Source organism: Lithobates pipiens, unplaced genomic scaffold (genome assembly GCF_037356315.1).
Source record: "Lithobates pipiens isolate NorthernLeopardFrog02 unplaced genomic scaffold, aLitPip1_a1.2 Scaffold_3, whole genome shotgun sequence".
NCBI classification, from domain to species: Eukaryota; Metazoa; Chordata; class Amphibia; order Anura; family Ranidae; genus Lithobates; species Lithobates pipiens.
Window position 1 is genome coordinate 162141056 of NW_027507790.1, and position 20655 is coordinate 162161710.

Genomic DNA, 20655 nt, shown 5'->3' on the forward strand with positions numbered 1-20655 from the left:
TTTTCCAACTTGCCGGTAAAATTTTCAGACAAAATGCTCCTATCGGACATACTCCGATCATGTGTAGCCTAATCCGATGGACAAAGTGCCACGCATGCTCAGATCAAATTCCTAGACCAAAGCTATTGGCTACTAGCCTGAACGTAGTCCCGTCTAAGGAAATAACGTCATCACGTTATGTACAATCGGATTTTCCGAGAACTTAGTCCGACCGTGTGTATGCAACATAACTTCCAGACCTCTTCCGGAATTAATCCGTCAAAATTACTCTGATGGATTTGGTAGTCTGAATCTCCGACTGTGTGTACAAGGGCTAAGACAAAAAGTAAGAGGGAATCCAAGATTTTAGAGTTGTCATCAGAGCTAGAGATGAGAGGTAGACTTCCAATGAGGACAACAACTGCTCAAATTGGGAATTCCATTCCCCTCACTTTGGTGAGAGTACATCTTATTTCCTTTGGCTTCTCCAGGACAGGACTTGAGGGGAAAACTTCTCATCAGAATAAAGAAAATAAAGGACCCAATAGGGATTTTAACCTTTTTTCCACTTTATCCAAAACTTAAAAAAATGTTTTGGCTATACAGGTACTTTCGGTGAATTGAATAACTACTCAGTGACTAGCTTCAGGTGATATACAGAGATGAACCGCAAATCATTCTACATAATTTGTAACTGTTTATCTACAGCGATCTCTTCTCTACATTTGATTAAAGTCCAGAATTTGCTCAGCATGTCTGAGCTTCCAGAGGAAGCATGTGGAGATCTGATGCGACACACTGAACAGCTCAAAAAGGAGAGCTGAGCGGAAAGGACACACCTCCTCTACATAGTCTCATACAGGAACATACAGATCTGAGGCTGTCAATCACCTGCTGTGTGCTGGAGGGGAGGCTATTACAGGATTATCTGGTGTGGGCATAGACTGTCAGAAGGGACTCAATTGAGCAATGAGAGAAGAGACAGATATCACACTGAAATTAGTGCTTTGAATAGAGGCAACTGCACACATGGCACGTTCATTTTTTTATTTCAGAGGTTTACAACCACTCTAAAGATGCACATGCACATTAAGTATACATATATAAACATGTCCTTAAAAACTCAATGCATGGTAAAGAGGTGCTTGAGCAGCCAATTGCCATGCATTAATGCTGTTACAAGGAAGGAATGGTAGGAGGATAGGGAAACATATCCTCCACCTACCAAATAAAGTGGAGGAAGAGCAAAGGGAAGTTATGTGGGATTGTCATTAAAGTAAGCCTGCTTTAATGACAATCCCACATAACTTCCCTTTGCTCTTCCTCCACTTTATTTGGTAGGTGGAGGATATGTTTCCCTATCCTCCTACCATTCCTTCCTTGTAACAGCATTAATGCATGGCAATTGGCTGCTCAAGCACCCAAATTTATCACCTGGGGAACTGTAAATACCACCAATGTGGCCATCATCTTTTCCCACATCATCAGTGACTGGCTTCTTCTTCCTGGTCAGAAACATAGAAAATTGATGGCAGAAAAAAGACTGAGTAGTCAATTGACTACTCATTGTTTTCCCTTTGTTTATTTGCTTTTTTTGTTTTGTTTTGTTTTTTGGGGGGGTGGGGGGTTTCATTAACTTTTTGTGTCTAGTATGACAAGTATAGATCTATATTTCTCCCAAGCATGTTTAAAACCATTTACTGCTGACTGTCTCACTACCTCTGCTGGACATTTATTCCAAGCATGATCTATACTTTCAGTAAAATAGTACTTTCTAAAATTAGTTTTGAACTTTCCTCCAGTTAGTTTAAGGTCATGTCCCCATGTTCTTGCTTTTGGTCATGTCTCCCCTTTCCCGTCATTCCTCCAGACTGTACAATTAAGTTCCTGAAGTCATTAACACTGTACCCCCAATGTTGTACTCTTTCAAGAAATTATTTTTCCCTAGGTGTATTATTTTACTTTTGGAAACTTTGGACTTCAATTTCTACTACATTGACCAATCTTCTAACAATGCCAAATCATGTTCCATGTTACAGACACCTCCAGGGATACAAACCCCATTTGTATCATTAGCAAAAAGGCATACCTTGCCCAATAAACCTTTAGTTATATCACTTACACATAGATTAAATAGAACATGACCCAGTACAGAACCTTGTGGTACACCACTAGTGACTGGCCTCTGTTCTGGTTGAACTCTATTTTCAACCACTCCCTGGTATTTATCCTTTAGCCAATTGCATATCCACTGAACCACCCAAGGGCAAAGTCATAGCTTGTACAACTGATGTTAAACTCACTGGTCTGTAATTGCCAGTTTCTATCTTACTGCCATTTTTGTGGATGGGTGCAATATCAGCTATCCACCATTCATGGGGAACTTCTCCTGTTAGAAGAAAATGATTAAAAAGATCCATTAATGGCCCAACAACTTTACCTCAAAGTTCTCTTAGAACTCTGGGATGAATACCATCAGGGCCCATTGCTTTATTAAGTTTTAACCGAACCAGTTCCCCTGCTACCTCTGTCTCCAGAAATACTAAAGATGAACCGTCTTTACTAGAACCAATATGATTCCTCAACTTGTTATTATTAGTGCGCTTTATTTCTCAGAAGACTGAACAGAACTAATTGTTTAAATGGTTTGCTACATCCAGATCTTCCTTAACAGAAGTTAGCCAATCGCTATGTACAGGTGGAGCAGAACCAACTCTATGACTGATTTATTGAGTCTTTGCAGAGTTTTGATAATTTATCTATAGTAAATATCTCTTGTATTTGGTCATCTGTTCAGAAAAAAAAAAAAAACTCTATGAAGGAGTTCCGGAGATCTTGTGAGATCTCTCAACTGCAGTCCAAAAACTGGTTACTGAAATGAACAGGTAATGTCTTCCTAGGTAACTGGGAAGCACCAACTACCTCTCTTGTGTCCATGTAGAGGCAACATTTGAGGTCATATAAGTTTGGTTTAATAACGAATGAAGCATTTTTATACATTGTGAGCAGTTTTTATGAATGGGTCTGATTCAATACAACAGATTTCAGATCAGATTTTTGGGTAAAGGTACTTAAACCTATTGTTGTGACCTCCATAAAAATGGTTATTTACCTCCCCATTGTGGATATCAATCCTTCCTTTCACTTCAGGCTGGCAGGTGCCACGAGGGACAGGAGGTTAGCAAAATCTTCCCAACTGAAACCCAGGCTGCTGGAGTAAATAGGAAGCAAGAGAAGTCTACCCCATGGTGACACAGTGTATGATAGAAGGTTAGAATCCTATTGGGTGATAGGATGCCAACCTTCTACCATACTCTGTGTTCCCATGAGGTAGACTTCTCTTGCTTTCTATTTTACTATTAATAGGACAGGGTGTGAGGGGAACTTCCCTAGTGGAAACAGACAGCAATATCGATATTCTTTCTCTATGGTGCTTACTTCTCCTTACTCCTCCACTTAACAACTCATTCATAACACATATTTTTTGGTGTTAGACCTGTGGTGTCCCCTGAGTGCTCTTTTTATTGAGCTGTAGAGAGCAGTCCTTGATTGGCAGAGAGGATAGTCACATGACTGTGACAAAAATAATAAGTCTGGCATAGGGGACCAGAAAGCAGCTGTGTGGTTTGACCACACCAGGAGCTGTAGAAAACAGCCACAACAAAAGCCATGAATGGAAACTCCTCATTGGAAAAAAATCTCTGATGATGTCAATGTGGTAAAAGTCAGTTTATTGGAACATAATTTGAAGTATTGAAAACCAACAGGTAAAAACTCTTTGCATGGATGGAGCTGCTAACACCATAGAAGCTGCTGTGACCGTACTTTTGTGAATGGTGAGGTCTAAGCCAGCTGTGTGTAGTGGTGCTGCGGTGGTGGACTGAACTCCTAATGTGCCAAATGACCTCTGCTGTGAAGAGGGAGAGGATGTGTGCAGAGCCCGGATGGATGAAGAAACCCGTCGGGCTGGAGCACCGGTGGTGGACGGCGGGGCACCTGTGGGCAGGAGAGGAGTAGGTCGTCAGCTGGGTTAACCGCTACCAAGGACTGGCAGGTGGAGGAGCCCAAGTGTGATGTCATGCGCTTGGGGAGCACGGATCCAAAGTGAGGCTAGGTACACAGGGTTGTGGATGGAGCACAATCTAAGAAGAGGAGACGAAGGTGATGGCTGTTGTCGTGACAATGCGTTCTTGGCCCTTCTTCAAGTCACCTGTGACTGTGACGTGACTGTGATAGGTCACATGACCAAGCTCTCCTCCTCTCATATAGTTTGTGTAGTCTACCACTGTGCTTTATAAATCTGCCTGCATGTTTTTTTTATAGTAGTGGTATGGTGGCTAGCCCATATTAGAACTAGGGGCCCCATAATCAGGGCCCTTTGTGTTCTTGGTAGTGGCATGTAGAATATCCATTTATTTGTATAACATAACTCTCACCATTCAGGAGCAGCAAAAACACTTACAGGAGCTTGAACAGCATCAATAGAAAAGTTTTAGTTGTGACCTATATTTAACCTGTGCTGTGTATCTCATTTACACGTCTGTGTGGTCTGCTTCCAGATGGAAACAATGGGAGCTCCAGCTGTAGCGCTGAAGGGATTTCTGCTGCCAGTATGTTTGTTATTATTCTTTGACAGCTTGCTCCTTTTTATCTCATTGCAAATTAAACTAACTTAAAATCCACAACTATTCAAAAAACTACCAGTTAAAGGGAACCTCCACTGAGGGAACATGGGAGCTCCATTGCAGACCTTTCCTTTCAGAAATGCAAGCTGCTTGGCTTCTATGCTAAGCCAGTGGCTTTAAAATTTTAGAAATTACTGATGCCAGAACTGTATGTGGATCAGGAGTTCCTACTTTGTTCTCACTGGCCACGTGTTTGTTCCAGGGCGGCAGAATAGTGACTCAAAAAGTACCAAGACAGCTGAGCAATAACCATTTTTTGGAGAAGGTAAACAACTGCAGCCTGGATATTTTAGGATATAAAAAAGTAGACTTAAAAAGACCAAGGACTGAGATTCTAGCATAAAGGAATGAAAATAGAAACAAAGCATTTTTTTTCATTTTAGATAAAGTATGGGAAGGCTATTTGATTTTGGCCCATTGGGGGAGATATCCCTTCACTTCCTGTCCTAATAGTCACAACAGGAAGTTGTCTGCAAGGTGAGAAGAAGTGTCTCTTAAAGTAGAACTATAGACAATTTTTTTTTTCATTTTGGATAGAGTAAAGGAGGGTCATAACCCCAGTCAGTCTATACTTTTCCATCTGTGTTCCATTGCAGATATTTCCCTTCACTTCCTGCCCCATAGCAAGTGAAAGAAAACCTCTGCAAATTAAGGGAATTCCTTGGGACCCCCAAGTGAACAGAAATTTCTCCATTAGAACATTTCCCCTCTATTACTTTTCTGGGAACAAGCCAAAATTTGGGATTTTCTCTTACTTTCAATGATAATGGTAAACAGGACAAATAGAGAGGGTGAATAAAAACTGACAAGAGTTGTAATCCCTCTCAACTCTATCCAAAACGAAAAAAATAAATTTGCCTTTAGTTATACATTAAGTTGGCCATACACAGAACACATTTTGTTCAATTCATGCTGTCAAAATTAGTTCTGTAAGTCGACCTGCCAGTACCACCTGGCCTAACAGAGGTCGATTTTTTAAGTAAGGGGCAGAAAAATTCCCAACTGAACAACGTCTACACCAAAACAGATGGAACTGCAATAGCATATCCAAGTGCTGGCATTGGGGTCTCGTTCATCTATACTCTTGAGCATAGATGGCAAGTGTCTTATCTTGTTCAGCCAATATGTCCAAGTTTAGACAGTTGTTACCAAAAACAGTGTTCCTGCTGGAAGATTTTGATGATTTGCCCTCTATTTCCCTGTTTAAAATTTAGGATTTCCTCCCACTTTCTATCTCAGAGAAATTAGTCATCAAGACAGATAGAAAGGGTGAATCTCCATAACAGGGACACAGACAGAGTCCTCTCTACTTTTCTACAATTGCTGAGCTAAAGGCAGTGTGAACGAATCATTGCTGATCAGCAAGCTCACAGTTGATTAACACTACATACCATCTGCTGCTGTGAAAGGCAGGGCTTGTAGATTATTCATTCACAGATTTCTGTGAATAAATGATGGGACTGTGTAGGTGGAGCCCCGCAGACCTGTGCGGTTTTCAAAATGTAAAAGCGGCACTGCCAAAGCCACTGTCAATGATAATGGAGCTCTGGCAGTGGTAGGCAAGTGCATAGGTGCATGTTAGATGTCACATCTCAAAGTATTATCCCTGCTTAAGGCTGGGTTCACACCAGTGTGAATTTGATGAGGGTTTCTCTACATTCAATTTGCATGACAGGAGATTGTGACTGGCTCTCTGTGGAGCTGGTTCACACATCTCTGGAGCAGCTCCGGTGCAAATTGCACAGGAGTCCTGTGTATTTTCTGGTCCATTTCAGGTCTGAATGCAGCCAAAAATTCGGGCTGATATCGGACCTGAAATGGTGAATGGAGATGCACCGCACCCCTGCTGTGAGCCGCTCTGTTCTTCAGTGTGAATTCAGCCTAAAGGATAAGTTCCCCTTTATGAACAAGTTACATGTGGGTATACCATACAACATGCTTATTTAGGGGAACCTGTCCTTTAAGCTGTGATAATTCACTATGATGTGATTGTATTGTAGTCATGCATATGTACAATGTAGACCTAGTAAATGTTGAGAATCCAATAATGCATTTTATGTGGCTTCTACTCTGGTGAGGGTGTACCGAGTCATGTGCATGCCATCTCTTTACCTGAAAATTGAAAAAAAAAATGTGACCAACTCACTAAACAATGAAATGCACATAAGGCAGGTAAAGCAACTGGCCAAAAAAGCCATACACTGTGCTGGTAATAACCATACCCATGGATACAGTTCCTTAGGCATACTACCACTTGGCCACTGTTCAGTCAGTATAGAGAAACATGATTGTAAGTGAATTCACTGTATGAAAGTTAAAGCCTGTACGTACTTGTATGGTAAATACCTTGAAGATTTTTTGTCCATGTATGAATTTTGTAATGGTGTAATTGGTATACTTTTTAGTAAATAAGGCCCACGGTCCTACATTGTGAGACAGAGAAATCAAGCACAGCTTTTGTGTGAATATTGAAAATCAAAGCAAACAGTAGATTTGCCTTTACTAAATCAAGTACATTTTGTTTTGTTTTGGGGGTGATTAACTAAAGTCAAATAGACCGTTCACTTTGCAAGGGAATCTTTCCCAGAGCTTAGTGATAAGGAGAAACTCTGCTGACTTCCATTATCCAAATATGTACAAGCAAAACAAAACATATAAAAAAAAAAAAAACTTTCCTTGCCCTTGATTGGCTAGTCAAACAATATTTCCACCACATTCACTAAGCTAAGTGAACATTTCCCTGCTAAGTGAACCGCCTATTGGACAGACAGCTCTAACACCGAGAACCAAGCGATCAAACACCGCTGATCGCTCAGTTCTTAGATCTCCGTGAGCACTCACCGTCACCCTGTACCCCCCCCCCCTTATGCTCACTAGAACGCTGGGCTGTAGAGGGGGATGGAGCGTCTGGCTCAACCTTTCAGTGGCTCGCTGAGAGGCTGAGCCGGGTGCTGGTCCAGGCTTGTGGGCTGATCCTGACCATATGGTCGTGATCCTTCCCGAGTCTGAATTGGCTCTGTGACGTCAGCCAAAAGCGGGCTTCAGCCCGCTGTCTGCTGAAACCAGGTCACAGGAGTGCAGAACAAACTGCGGGCCTGTGGTCCATAAGAGAAGTACAGCCAAACAAGCTTTGGCTGTACTTCTCCTTTAAGTAACTCTGAAAAACAAACACGATTTCCGTTTACTGTAGTAAGAATAATTAAGTGATTATTTCTGATTTCATTGAAGACTATACTTTTCACAACCTTGTTGATCTTTTGCATTCCATTCTTGAATGAGCCAGTCAGTGTTTAGTGAGATACAGTACAAACGAAACTAGCTGACGATTAATACTTCTGGCACACCCTGATCTACACATCATTATCTCCATTTAAGAAAAATACCCATCGATGTTGCTGTGCTTGTAGAATGTTCACAATGGGATGAAAAAGGTTGCCTGCTGAGAAGAAGGCTTGTTTTGTATAATATGGCTGTTTGAAATGATGACAATGGAAAATACTATACAAGAAAATGCTGCTTGCTACCTTTGGATTACAGCTTTAGATGCATAGATTTTTAACTATATCTCTTGCTGAACCATTATAAGTTAGCAGTCAGTTTATTTAAATTTGAAAAAGTTTGTAACTCACGCCTAAAACTAAAATTAACAGCTGCTCCCCTAACTAAGGTAAGTGAGTCTACTTTAGATATTAATGAATAGGGTGTAAGGGGGTGCTCATATGAGGACCACAGGTCCAATAAAATGTGCAATAATAATTGATTATTTCAGTAGAACAATACCTCTATATCCATATTAAAGTGCAATGTGCTCTAATATACAAAATAAGCAATCAATATACAAAATAAATGTGAACAAGAATAAACAAAAAAATAATAGAAGAATAATACACTCAAAGTGCTCCATATGTGGGTTCAGCTTACAAGATAGAAGTGGCCACTTTAATTAAAAAGATCAAGATAAACTTGCTCAATGTAGGAGAATGTTTAGCCAAAAATCCCTCTTCTGCAAGACCTTAGATGAGGTATGTGAAAAAATGGAAGGCAAAACCAATCATGTAATCTTGTTTATTTAAAAAAATTGATAAAAGCTAAGCAAAATGTCTGCTTACATATATGGTGCCTTAGCCCAGCACTGAGGCTTCTCGCGTGTGTCTGGATCTAATGGTTCCCTTCCGGCTTACACTCACTGCTAGCATGCATTCCACAGCCCAGCGCAATAAACCAAAGGGCCCAGAAGTGTAGTGACCAAGAAGCGCCTCTTGGTTACTGTCTGACCAATAATTTTCCACCTGACTCCATTCATTTTTAAAATTGACTTTTTTACAACTGGGTGGGGCTTGCAGGGTCATCTACTTCTCAAATGTAGATGATTCAGCAGTATTTAGCTGAAATTCTATGGCCAGCTTGAAGCCTGGTACACACGTGCCGATTAACAGTTGGTATCGGCCGGTTCAGCCGAAACCGGTCAGCATTCAGCCCATGTGTACGGCAGCCTGTCCAACAGAAGCCGGCAGAGCCTCCAGTTTCTGTCAAAGGGGCATGTGAGAAAAACATCAGATGATCGCAGTTGATCAGCGCTCGTAGCCAATGATGGGGGGGGGGGGGCAGTACCCTTGTCAGAACACAATAGCTCAAAGGGTAGATTGCTGTACTAACATCAGATAGTTGATGACTCATTGGTACAGTGAGCTCCTCCCGTGCTCCTCAGTTATTTTCATTCAGCCTGCTGGGTTGAACGAAGAAAAACTGACAGTGTGTATTAGGTTTTCGAATCTTAACTTGTTTATTGCCATTACAATGGTTTATTTAAAGTGGTTTTAAAGTCTAAATATTTTTTTACCTTAATGCATTTTCTGCATTAAGCTAAAAAATGTTCAGCAGCAGTACTTCCCCCTTACTGCCTTCCTATACTTACCTCACTCAATCCAGCGCTTCATCCATTGACTGTCTGTAGCATCTCTCTCCTCTCTCACTCCTCTCACAGGCTTTGCTGATATAGCAGGAGCCATTGGCTCTCACTGCTGTCAGTCAAATCCTGTAGTGGGTGAGTAGGGGGCGGGGCTGAGCCACACTGTGTGTGTCTATGGATGTAGGCAGCACGGCTCAGAATTGAGCTCACACAGAAGTGACTTCCTATGGGGGTGCACGGAGAAGATGAGGAGCCAGGAGCATCAGCGGGGACCCCAGAAAAGAAGGTTTGGGGCTACTCTCTGCACTCCCATTGTTTGTTATATAAAAACAAAAAATAAGACTTTATGATCACTTTAATCTTTAATCTACTCATCTCACAAGGCATAATTGTAATCTAGAATTATTTTTAATCTGGTATTATAGCAATGTTTCATCCTACTGTGATTTAGCTAGGATGAAAACTTTTCTTAAAAAAGAAAAGATGTTAAATGTTAGCTATGAACTGCATTAGATGCCGTTTCCCTTTGGCTGAACTACAGTATTTATGCTGTGCTAAATACAACAGCTCTGTGAGAAGCAAGTACATTATGGGTGATTGCAAGAACAGCGCTGATTATAGCACAATTCTGCTGAAGCTCCATAAAGCAGTAATTAGCTCACCTCGTGATGATAATATGTTCTACATTGAGGTGCTGTACTACAGCTAGCTTATAACACATATTATATTGTAGTCCATTCAATTTGCCATAATATCTGAATATATGTACATTTAAATTTTGCTACCGTAATGCACTTTAAACTTGCATATGGCTTGTGAACATTGAAAAATAAAATGTTTGTACCGGAAGCCCGAAGACAGTTAAAGTGAATGCTTGTCAGAACAAAGTTTAGTCATATTATCCGTTAGATGAAAAATTTCATCACCTGTTCATGCTTTTTCTTTGGGATTCAGTTTTTGGCAATAAAAGAGAAGCTCTACAAAGATTTGGACCTGTGGCAGGAAAATCATTCTGTCTCTCACCAATCCTAAATTCTCTATGTGGTAGACCAAAAACTAGCCTTTGCATGAAATGTTCTCTCTTAGATCAAAACAAACACCTGACACCGTAAGCGTGTAGGGTAGATGAGAGTTTGTATGTATGGGAAAGATGTCAGCTCCCCATTCGAGACTGGTAAATTCTGTCAAAGCCGCCTTCTTTAGACTGGGGAATCTTAAGACAACAAGGGCACAGAAGCCTAGCGCATTACCAACTACTTTTTATTCAAGTTAAAACCAAACAAATGCATACTCACAAAAACCATAGGCTAATCAATGGAGTACATAAACCAAGTGACAAGATGGTCCTTCAATAGAGATGACCAGCTAACATTGAAAGTTGGAGTTTTTTTCAGACAATCCGGTCATCTGTGGCTGCATTCCATTGTATTATGTTATACATCATATATGAGATACCACATCTGCGTCTGGTGGACATTTACCTAATTTGGCTCCTCGGGAATACACCATTTTACTTTACAGCCCATGCTGGAACTCTATATAATTCATATTTAGCCCTTGCATGGTACCTCTTTGGAATTATGTGCACTGCGGCAGGACTAATATAGTCGCCTAGTCTACTTGAAGAATACACTTTATACTTTGGAAGTTTACATATGTGATTTTGAACTGTTCAAGCAGAATTGCTTACTCAGCCTATAATATTACATGATATCCATTACTTATGAGGCAATATTGTGCCAGTATGTCATTGCAATTATTCCTTAGCTAAGGATTTTTTATGCGCTTGAGCTTTTTTTAATGCATATCAATAAAAGTTATATTTTAGGTGACTTTATTTGATGTCTCATACATACTTTGGTTGAATAAGAGGGTTAGCAATAAAAGTCTGGTGTTTTTATCGATAAAACACCAAACTTATGAGTTTTATCGAAACTCATAAGACCCTGACATCCATCGGACTCGCTAGCTGATGCGTTTCAAGGGGCAAGCCCCCTTTTTTTACGTCACCCAGACAAGCTTTGCTCTGAAAAAGGGGGCTTGTCCCTTGAAAATGCGTCACTTAGCAAGTCTGATGGCTGTCTGGGTCTTATGAGTTTCATCTTTAGTTAAGGACCGTCTTGCCACTTAGATTTATGAACACCACTGGTTAGTCTATGTCTTTTGTGAGAATGCATTTGTTCAGTTTTAATTGTAATAAAAAGTTGTGAGCAACGAACTACAGTAGGTCTCTGTGCCCTTTTTGTCCTTTTTGTTCTGTTTCCTTTTGTGGCAGCACAGTGGTGTAGGGGTTAGCACTCTTGCCTAGCAGTAAATAGGTCGCTGGTTCAAATTCCAACCATGACACTACCTGCATGGAGTTTGCATGTTCTCCCTGTGCCTGTGTGGGTTTCCTCAGGGTACTCCTGTTTCCTCCCACACTCCAAAGACATGCAGGTAGGTTAATTGGCTCCTGTCCAAAATTGGCCCAGGTATTTGAATGGGGACCTTGGATCATGGGCTCCTTGAGGGTAGGGACAATTGTAGACACTCACTCAGGTTGAACTGGATGGACTAGTGTCTTTATACAACCTTACTAACTATGTAACTTTTGCATGAAATGTAGTTCAGTATGACAAATTTTGCCAGTCTCCCACAGCAAATTTTAATCCTCCTAAGGAACTGATTTTTACTCAATTGATTACACTGATGGTCTGCAGAACGATTCACCAAATGAGGTCAAATACTGTGCTTAAAAGTTGATGGAGTTTCTAGTCTTTCCATATTCTATCCAAAACAAGAATAAAGTTTAGTCTGGGGTTGGGTCTCAACTCATCTAGCATATTTTCTGCTAAGCTGATTGAAAAGTTAAGAGTCAGATGGCCATGGGCAACAAAGACAGTTGTTATTGCAATCACCTTGGTAAATGAGGCCTAATATGTAACACATTTCTTAGTGATTTATTGTACTAAGCAAACTTGCATCTCATAGATTTTTATTTTTTTGTATAATTATTCACTTATGTTTATTGATATGTGTTGCCATCTGTTTGTTTTGCATTTCAGATCTATGCAATCCAAACCCCTGTCATAATGGTGGAATATGTGAAATCAGCGAAGCATTTCGTGGTGATACGTTTATTGGATATGTCTGCAAATGTCCCCGTGGGTTTAATGGAATCCACTGCCAGCATAGTAAGTAATGTTATTGTTATTCTGTGTTATTTCTGGAATTAAGACTGCTCACAATTATCCAAAAACCTTATTAAATTGTGGTATGACTTATAATGATGAGCCATAAAACAAGTGGGCCCAAGAGGTCTCGGTTGCAAAGATTGTTGATAGTTGCAAGAAAGCTTCTGCAGAATTTAAGATAATTGAACATTTTGCAATTTTGGTATTTTTAAAACCGTATATATCATTTAAAGTGCTATTAAATTAAGAATGTGTTTTGTTGCAGCTTACTAGTCCTTAGACGTGGTGGCTGTGTTTGTTTTTAGTTTTTTAGGCTTTTCTTGACCTGGCTATTAACACACCTTTTGTATTAGAGTGCCCCCACTCTGGATGAATTAGCACAAGGCACCTTTGGAAAGCAGTATTCTCAGTCTGGGGGTGGTAGATGTACTAGTAAATACAAATAGACTAACAAATTGATGCCAAATGCCAACTAATACTCTATAAGCAGTTACAGCAAACAGTTCTCAATTGATATGAATAGGACTGCCTGTATGGTGTTCTGGGCATACCCATGTGAACAAACTTAGCGCTTGCATGGGCATACACTTAACATAGTAATAAACCCAAAACCAAACATGTAATATATTGCAGCTTAGCAATCATTAGATGTGGTGGATGCATCAGTTTAATAATAAAAAAAAAAAACGTTTTTAGATGCAAACACAGCTAAAAGTGGTAAAAAGCGGTAAACAAGGCATGTAAACATGGCTGTTTTTAGACGTCAGGTATCTAGCTGTTAAGTTAAATCGTTCATGAGAGGTTAAACAACATCCTATGTACAATGAATCCTTTGGGTTTAATACCACTTTAAATACTGTATGCCCAACTAGAAAGGCAGGCCATTTCATGTAGATTTCCAGGTCTATTGGTCAAAACATGCTGATATCCACAATCTCAAAAAAAGTATTGGGAAATAGGTATGTGAATGCACTGCAGCCCTTTAAGAACACATTATAAAGAGCAATATTCAACTATGTCGAGGACCTTTCGTTTAGCCTTTGTCTTTTGTAGTTGAGTCAGAGTAAAGAAAATATTTCTGATTGTTACGTTTAATTACTGTGCTCTACACGTTGTTGGTTGGAATATTTACAAAGACCCATGAAAATGCCAATATTCTAAAAACCTCACTGTGGTATGGACTAATGCGCTTGGGAGCTGTATCAGATTTTTTCAGCATTTGTAAGGGCACTACAGTATAATGTTCCAAGAGATATGGGTAAAATTATGTGCAGTACAGTGCAGGAGAAAGTGAATGAGATGTAGAAGGATGAAGCAGAATCATGAATTTGTTTGTTCATCATAGGTATAATGTCTAGAGTTCCAGACCTCCTCCATGACTGTGCTCCCAGACATAATGAAAAGTCTATTTGCACAATAACCATATCAGTAAAATCAGTTGTGATACATATATGATAAATATTATGCGCAGGGCTCTTTTTCTCAGAAAATAGGTGCAGGAACTGAAATACGACCCCCCCCCCCTCCACACACACACACACCCACCAAACATCATCAAAAAGTGGGTGTGGTCAAATTTCACTAACAGTGGGAGGATCCTAAGGGGCATTAAATACCAGGTGCAGAGTTGGGGGGGGGTTACACACAGAGTACAGAGGTGCGCTACGTAGATAGTGCATATTTCAGGGGTGTGCTGCATACAGAGTACCAAATTCAGCCTTCTTTCACAGCCGCTTACCTCTGCACCCCCCATCTTCAGCTCTGACCTCTCCATGCAATCCCCCCACCTCCACTGCCTCCACCCCCCCCCCCCTCCTTAAAAGCTAAGCCATCATCTACATGTCTTACTTTTGTTGCTGTATTAAGCTGAAGCACCCAACTAACTCTAGTACCTCTCTGTACACTGTATGTGGCTCTGCCTCTCTCACTTGCAGGGAGATCATCCAGTGGGGGTGTCGGCATCTGCACTGCATCCCAGGCACCCACATCTCCCTTGTGCCCATCCTGCACTCAGTGGGACCCGCTCGGGAGATCAGATCTGTGGGAGCCATTGGAAGACAAGCGGTCACTTGTAAACACAGAAGCTGGACTTCTGTGTTTACAAGTGATAATGGTGAGCAGGGAGCAGAGGGCCTCAGCCAAAGGTGGTGAAACTGAGTTCCACCAAGTTCCAGCTGAAAACAAGCCCTTTTTGGAAGTTCACCTGGGGTGCCTAGATAATATAGATACCTGTGTATGACCAAATCAAGCATGATTGCCTTGTTAAAAATGTGTTTGTCAGAATGGCCCAATCTGTGTGTATGGCCAGCTAAAAATTAGCAGCGTGATTGGCTAAATATTTGTAGAGGAACAGAAATTCCTCTGCTCAGAATAAATTGTACTTGGTGCAAAAACGATAGACTCTGCAAACTGCTGAGGAGTATGCCAGTACTATTTTTTTTTCCATGTTTTAATGAGTCATTCCTACTTATCCCCTCACTATCATATTTACTTAAGGGGGGACTTATAAAAGCTTGGTATACAGAGAGATATGTGCCAAGTTCTACATGCAGACAGAAGTGTCTTGTTTTGAACCAAATTAATAAAAGAAGAGCTCAACACTTCATTAATGTGCCACATGAAATAGAAATACGCTCTCCTCTCCCTCCTGCAGTGCTCCGTCTCACTGACCAGGCATTTGGAAAAACAAGGGCTATATGCTTTTGCTAATCCTGTCTGAAAATTCTAACAGTTGCTACTATTTGAACTACTGCTCACATATGCCACCTTACATCTGGTACCTTAGTACTGAAACATTCATGCCACTGTGGTAATAACATACATTTTTAGACCATATGTTAATTGCTAACTGTGGCACAAGAGCTTGATTAATCTGGCACATTAATAGAAACATGTCGCATGACACTTTCTACACAATGTGGGGTGGCTGGTGCAAAATCACATTGCACTTGTCTAATAATATGTTGCAAATGTGCCAATATTTACTTTACAAAGCTAATCTATTTCCCTTTGTTATTTCCCCCTTAAAAGATACACTATATGTAATCCCAGAGGGTTCCAGTTAATAATCACCCTTTATACACCACCCTTTAATAGAAAATGTATCCACAAATGGCTGAACATACACTTTTCCAAAGATTTATTAGTGTGATTATTATCTCTTCTCCATTTCTCTGGGCACCAGGAGCATTGGGTGGACAGTCCTTGTATTGACAATCGGCTTTGCAAGAGAGTTTCCAAAATAATTAAAAGAGAGGCACCCATGAGGACTTGCTTCGATTAGGGACTCTACTCTCTACATTGTAAAGCACTGCGTAAACTGTTGGTGCTGTATAAATTGTGAATAATAATAATAATAATAACACAAAACTTTTCTTTCACTCAAGGTTAGTGTTTGGCTGAAGTCATTTATTATCAATCAATTGTGTTTGCTCCTTTTAAATCATAATGAAAACAGAAACTACCAAATGACCCTGATCAAAAGTTGATATGCCCCAGTTCTTAATACCGTGTATTGCCCCTTTTAACATCAATGACAGCTTGAAGTTATTTGTTGTATTTGTGGATGAGGCTCTTTATCTTCTCAGATGGTAAAGCTGCCCATTCCTCTTGGCAAAAAGCCTCCAGTTCCTGTAAATTCCTGGGCTGTCTTGCATGAACTGCATGTTTGAGATCTCCCCAGAGTGGCTCAATGATATTGAGGTCAGGAGACTGAGATGGCCACTCCAGAACCTTCACTTCACTTTATTCTGCTGTAGCCAATGACAGGTCAACTTGGCCTTGTGTTTTGAATCATTGTCATGTTGGGATGTCCAAATACGTCCCATGCACAGCTTCCTGGCAGATGAATGCAAATGTTCCTCCAGTATTTTTTGATAACATCTTGTCATAAATTTTGACAACATTTCCTGTGCCTTTGTAGCTCACACATCCCCAAAACATCAGTGATCCACCTCCCTGTTTCACAGTAGGAATGGTGTACGTTTCATCAGGCCTTGTTGACTCCTCTCCACACAAAGCATTTATGGTTGTGGCCAAAATGCTAAATATTGGTCTCATCACTCCAAATGCCTGTGCCAGAAGGTTTGAGGCTTGTCTCTCTGCTGTTTGGTGTATTGTAAGCAGGATACCGTGTGGCATTTGCATAATAAGGGCTTTCTTCTGGTGATGCTACCATGCAGTCCATCTTTATTCAAGTGCCTCCTTATTGTGCCTCTTGAAACAGCCACACCAAGGGTTTTCAGAGAGTCCTGTATTTCACCTGAAGTTATTTGTGGGTTTTTCTTTGCATCCTGAACAATTTTCCTGGCAGTTGTGGCTGAAATTTTAGTTGGTCTACCTGAACGGGGTTTGGTTTCAAGAGAGCCCCTCATTTTCCACTTCTTTATTAGAGTTTGAACACTTCTGATTGCCATTCTCAATTCCTTGGATATCTTTTTATATCCCTTTCCTGTTTTACACAGTTCACAGTTACGCAGATCCTTTGACAATTCTTTTGCTTTCCACATGACTTAAAATCTAGAAATGTCAGTGCAGCACTGGATGAAAGATGCAAGGGTCTGTCAGGAGTCCAGAAACTCACTGACCTTTTATACACACACTAATTACAAGCAAACAGATCACAGATGAGGATGGTTACCTTTAATAACCATTCAAAGCCCTTTGTGTCAACTTGTGTGCATGTTATCAGGCCAAAATCGCCAGGGTATGTAAACTTTTGATCAGGGTCATTCGGGTAGTTTCTGTTGCCATTAGGATTTATAAAGCGTAAACACCGTTTATTGATAATAAATGGCTTCAGCCAAACAATAACCATGAGTGAAAGAAAAGTTTTAGTGTTATTCATATTCTCTGAAAAATGGGAAAGAAATCATAAATTCTACCAGGGTATGTAAACGTATGAGCACAACTTTATTTATTAGGAATGAAGAGGATGGATAGCAGTGGGTGCAGTGTTTTTTATGGGTTGTTTTATTTATGTTGTAGTGTGCTTCAATGTCTTGTTTTATACATATTTTGTTATGTATTTGTTAGGAATGAAGAGGATGGATAGCAGTGGGTGCAGAGTTTTTTTAATGGGTTGTTTTATTTATGTTGTAGTGTGCTTCTATGTCTTATGTTTTACACACATTTTTGTTATGTGCAGCATTTTGGAGGGGACTACAACTTTACTTAAATGTATATTTTCTATTGTAGAATGACAAGTACAGTTCTTGACTCTTGATTCAGATTTTTAATGAGTGAGCCAAGTGGAAAATGCTAATTCTGCTAGTTGCCAATTGTCATGCTATTAACATTCACAACATTTGTGACTTTGGCTACTGTCCTTAAAAATACTGCAATGAATATTGTTACATACAACTTGCACCAATCCTAAACATGTTTTACAATTCCGTCTACGATTTTTGTAGAAATATATGACCTCTGTATTTTTTGGTAATGGATTTATTATAGTAATGTTAGTTCTGTATCTTGTCACTGGTTGCTGATAGTGTCAGTAATCCTTTCCCAGGGCACCATGGGGCAGACCCCCCTGCACTTTGCTTTGAAGTCACTGTTCATACAGATCTGAGAAAGAAAGCTTTTGTAGTAATTCCCCTTGTCATTTTAATGTTTGAGATGCACATTCCAGTTCCTACCCTCGAGCTGCTGTATTATCATTATATATTCTTGGCATATAGCATTACTGCCCACATGCACGTGCAGCTGCAAGATCCTATAGCCAAAACTCTGTTGATCCAGAGGATTATGAGCCACATATAAAAAAATCTTGGATTAAAATATGGCTATTTCTTTTTTTAACATTAGAATAATTCTAAATGACTGCTCATTGGCACTTGGCTATCAGGGAACCATCTAGCATCCAAAAAACCCATTGAAATACACAGACACACTTGCTAAACTGCAGAGAACAGCAGATGATATGCTGAATATTGTGAATCAGACTTTTTAAGTTTTTGTCCAAGCATAGACAAGTAAATAATCAACAAAATAAAATATAGTATTACCCAAACATTACTCAGGAACAAATTAAAGCAGAACTAAACCCACCTATTTAAAGGGGTAACTGAGGACGCACTTTCAAAAGCTTTCATTGGGCAGGCTCTTTTTTAAAGACAGCAGCAGGCCAGCACCCCGGAAAAAGCCAGGTGGAAGATGCCAATCTAATGGACATTGGACCTTTAGATAGATAAGTGAAGCACTCACCCCCACAAGGGCTGCAGAGTTGTGTCCCAGGTTCTTCCCCCACTAGTGCTGCGGCAGCCAGGCAGCCAAATGTAAGCATTCACTCCTTTAGCTCAGAATACTTTTAAAGTGAATTGCAGATGAACTTGGATGGGCCTTAGGGAAGCCGTGAGATATTACAGAACAGTGAACAGGAATGTGAGGACATTCTTTCCTTTGCAGCTACTTCTTAACACAGTCCTTTACACAGTAGGACATAAAGTGGACAGCACCAGGGCACCATTAGCAATGTTCCAGGCTAGGCAAGCCTCAATACTAACGCACCAGGGGTTAACAGCAGTCACAGTCATTAGGATCCCTCTCTCTCAAGTTTGTACTCACAGTGTCCCTGGGACTTGGATGTCTCCAGCCTTGGGCAAACAGTCTCCTTAGTCAAATCTTCAGACCAGATACTTAGTGAAACCCCTCTTTTAGCTTCCAAATAATTTTCAGCAGAATAGGCTCTCCTGCTATGCATACAGTAGCTAGGACCTCCATGAGAATAGCGCGATTTTCAACTGGACTGCCAGGAAAGGCACAAGCCCTTCTGCCTGGGAACCTCTCCTCCTGGTGATGAACACTGGTCTCCCAGGCTCAATGTTATTTATGCACCTTCCCAGCCACCATCTGGGCAATCTTTCCTAGAGATTGGCTGACACTGCATAAATAGCCTACTCATTGAAAGGTTTAGTTCAGCTTTAAATTGAAAAGAACAAGCCCTAGATTTATTGAAATAATTCAAGTTAAATCTCCAACATAAAAAAAAGTATAAATGAACCTGTGTTTGTCACAGGTATACTATGATTACACCTAAATATGAGCATCCTCACCATGAGTATGTGATAGGCATTAGACCACCCCAAAAACCTGATGTTAATTGCTGGTGAGGTAAAACTGCCAGTAATATTGCAACAATAGACCATAGATGAGGGAAGAATTGCTATCAATTCTACAAGGTCAGTGTCTTAACCCGGCACAGAGCTAAATAGAACTCAGGTCCAACTTCATAGTATGTATGCAAAAGACAAACCCCAAGTTTCAATCACAAGTGATTTGTTTTCCTCCAGTACTTTTCCTTTTATACTGGCTTTTCAAAATAACAAATGCAACAGTTTAGGGGTTAGGTAAAAGGAATAGTACAGTAAAACCAGACATAGCAGTCAACCTCTAACATTCTTAAATTATTAACATATTGGGGGAGATTTACTAAAACTGGTGCATACAAAATCTGATGCAACTGTGCATAGTAACCAATCAGCTCCTATGTTTTATTAACAAAGCGTAATTGAACAAGCTGATGTTAGAAGCTGATTGGTTAGTATGCACAGTTGCACCAGATTCTGCAATGTGGATGGTCTACTTGCTTTTAGTAACTCAACCCCATCGAGTGAGGTTCAGAAGATCATACAGTGATTGCATATATGGAAGGCGTGTGTAGAAAATAGTGTTCTTACCAACAAACAGTACAAATGCAACTTCATATACAGTATATGGCTTGTGACATCTAATGCCTGCAGGTTACTTTTAGGTTGTTACCTAAAGTAACCTTGCTATATCTTCCCCCAAAGTTTACATACTTTATTCTCTACTCCAGGACACTTGTAGCTTCCTTTGGAAGAGCATGTTACATGGTGTAAATGCAATAGCACAACTGGGAGGTAGTTTTAACCTTATATCAGGAAGT

General features: G+C 40.3%; 1 protein-coding gene across 1 annotated transcript in view; it reads left to right on the top strand.

The window, feature by feature from the left end:
- The window catches only part of EDIL3 (EGF like and discoidin domains 3), a 976894-nt gene that overhangs the window by 457736 nt on the left and 498503 nt on the right, over window positions 1-20655 (top strand). The window contains exon 4 of the mRNA XM_077462438.1: window positions 12618-12746. Within this exon, the coding sequence (XP_077318564.1) occupies window positions 12618-12746 (129 nt within the window). The remainder of the gene's footprint in view (window positions 1-12617; window positions 12747-20655) is intronic.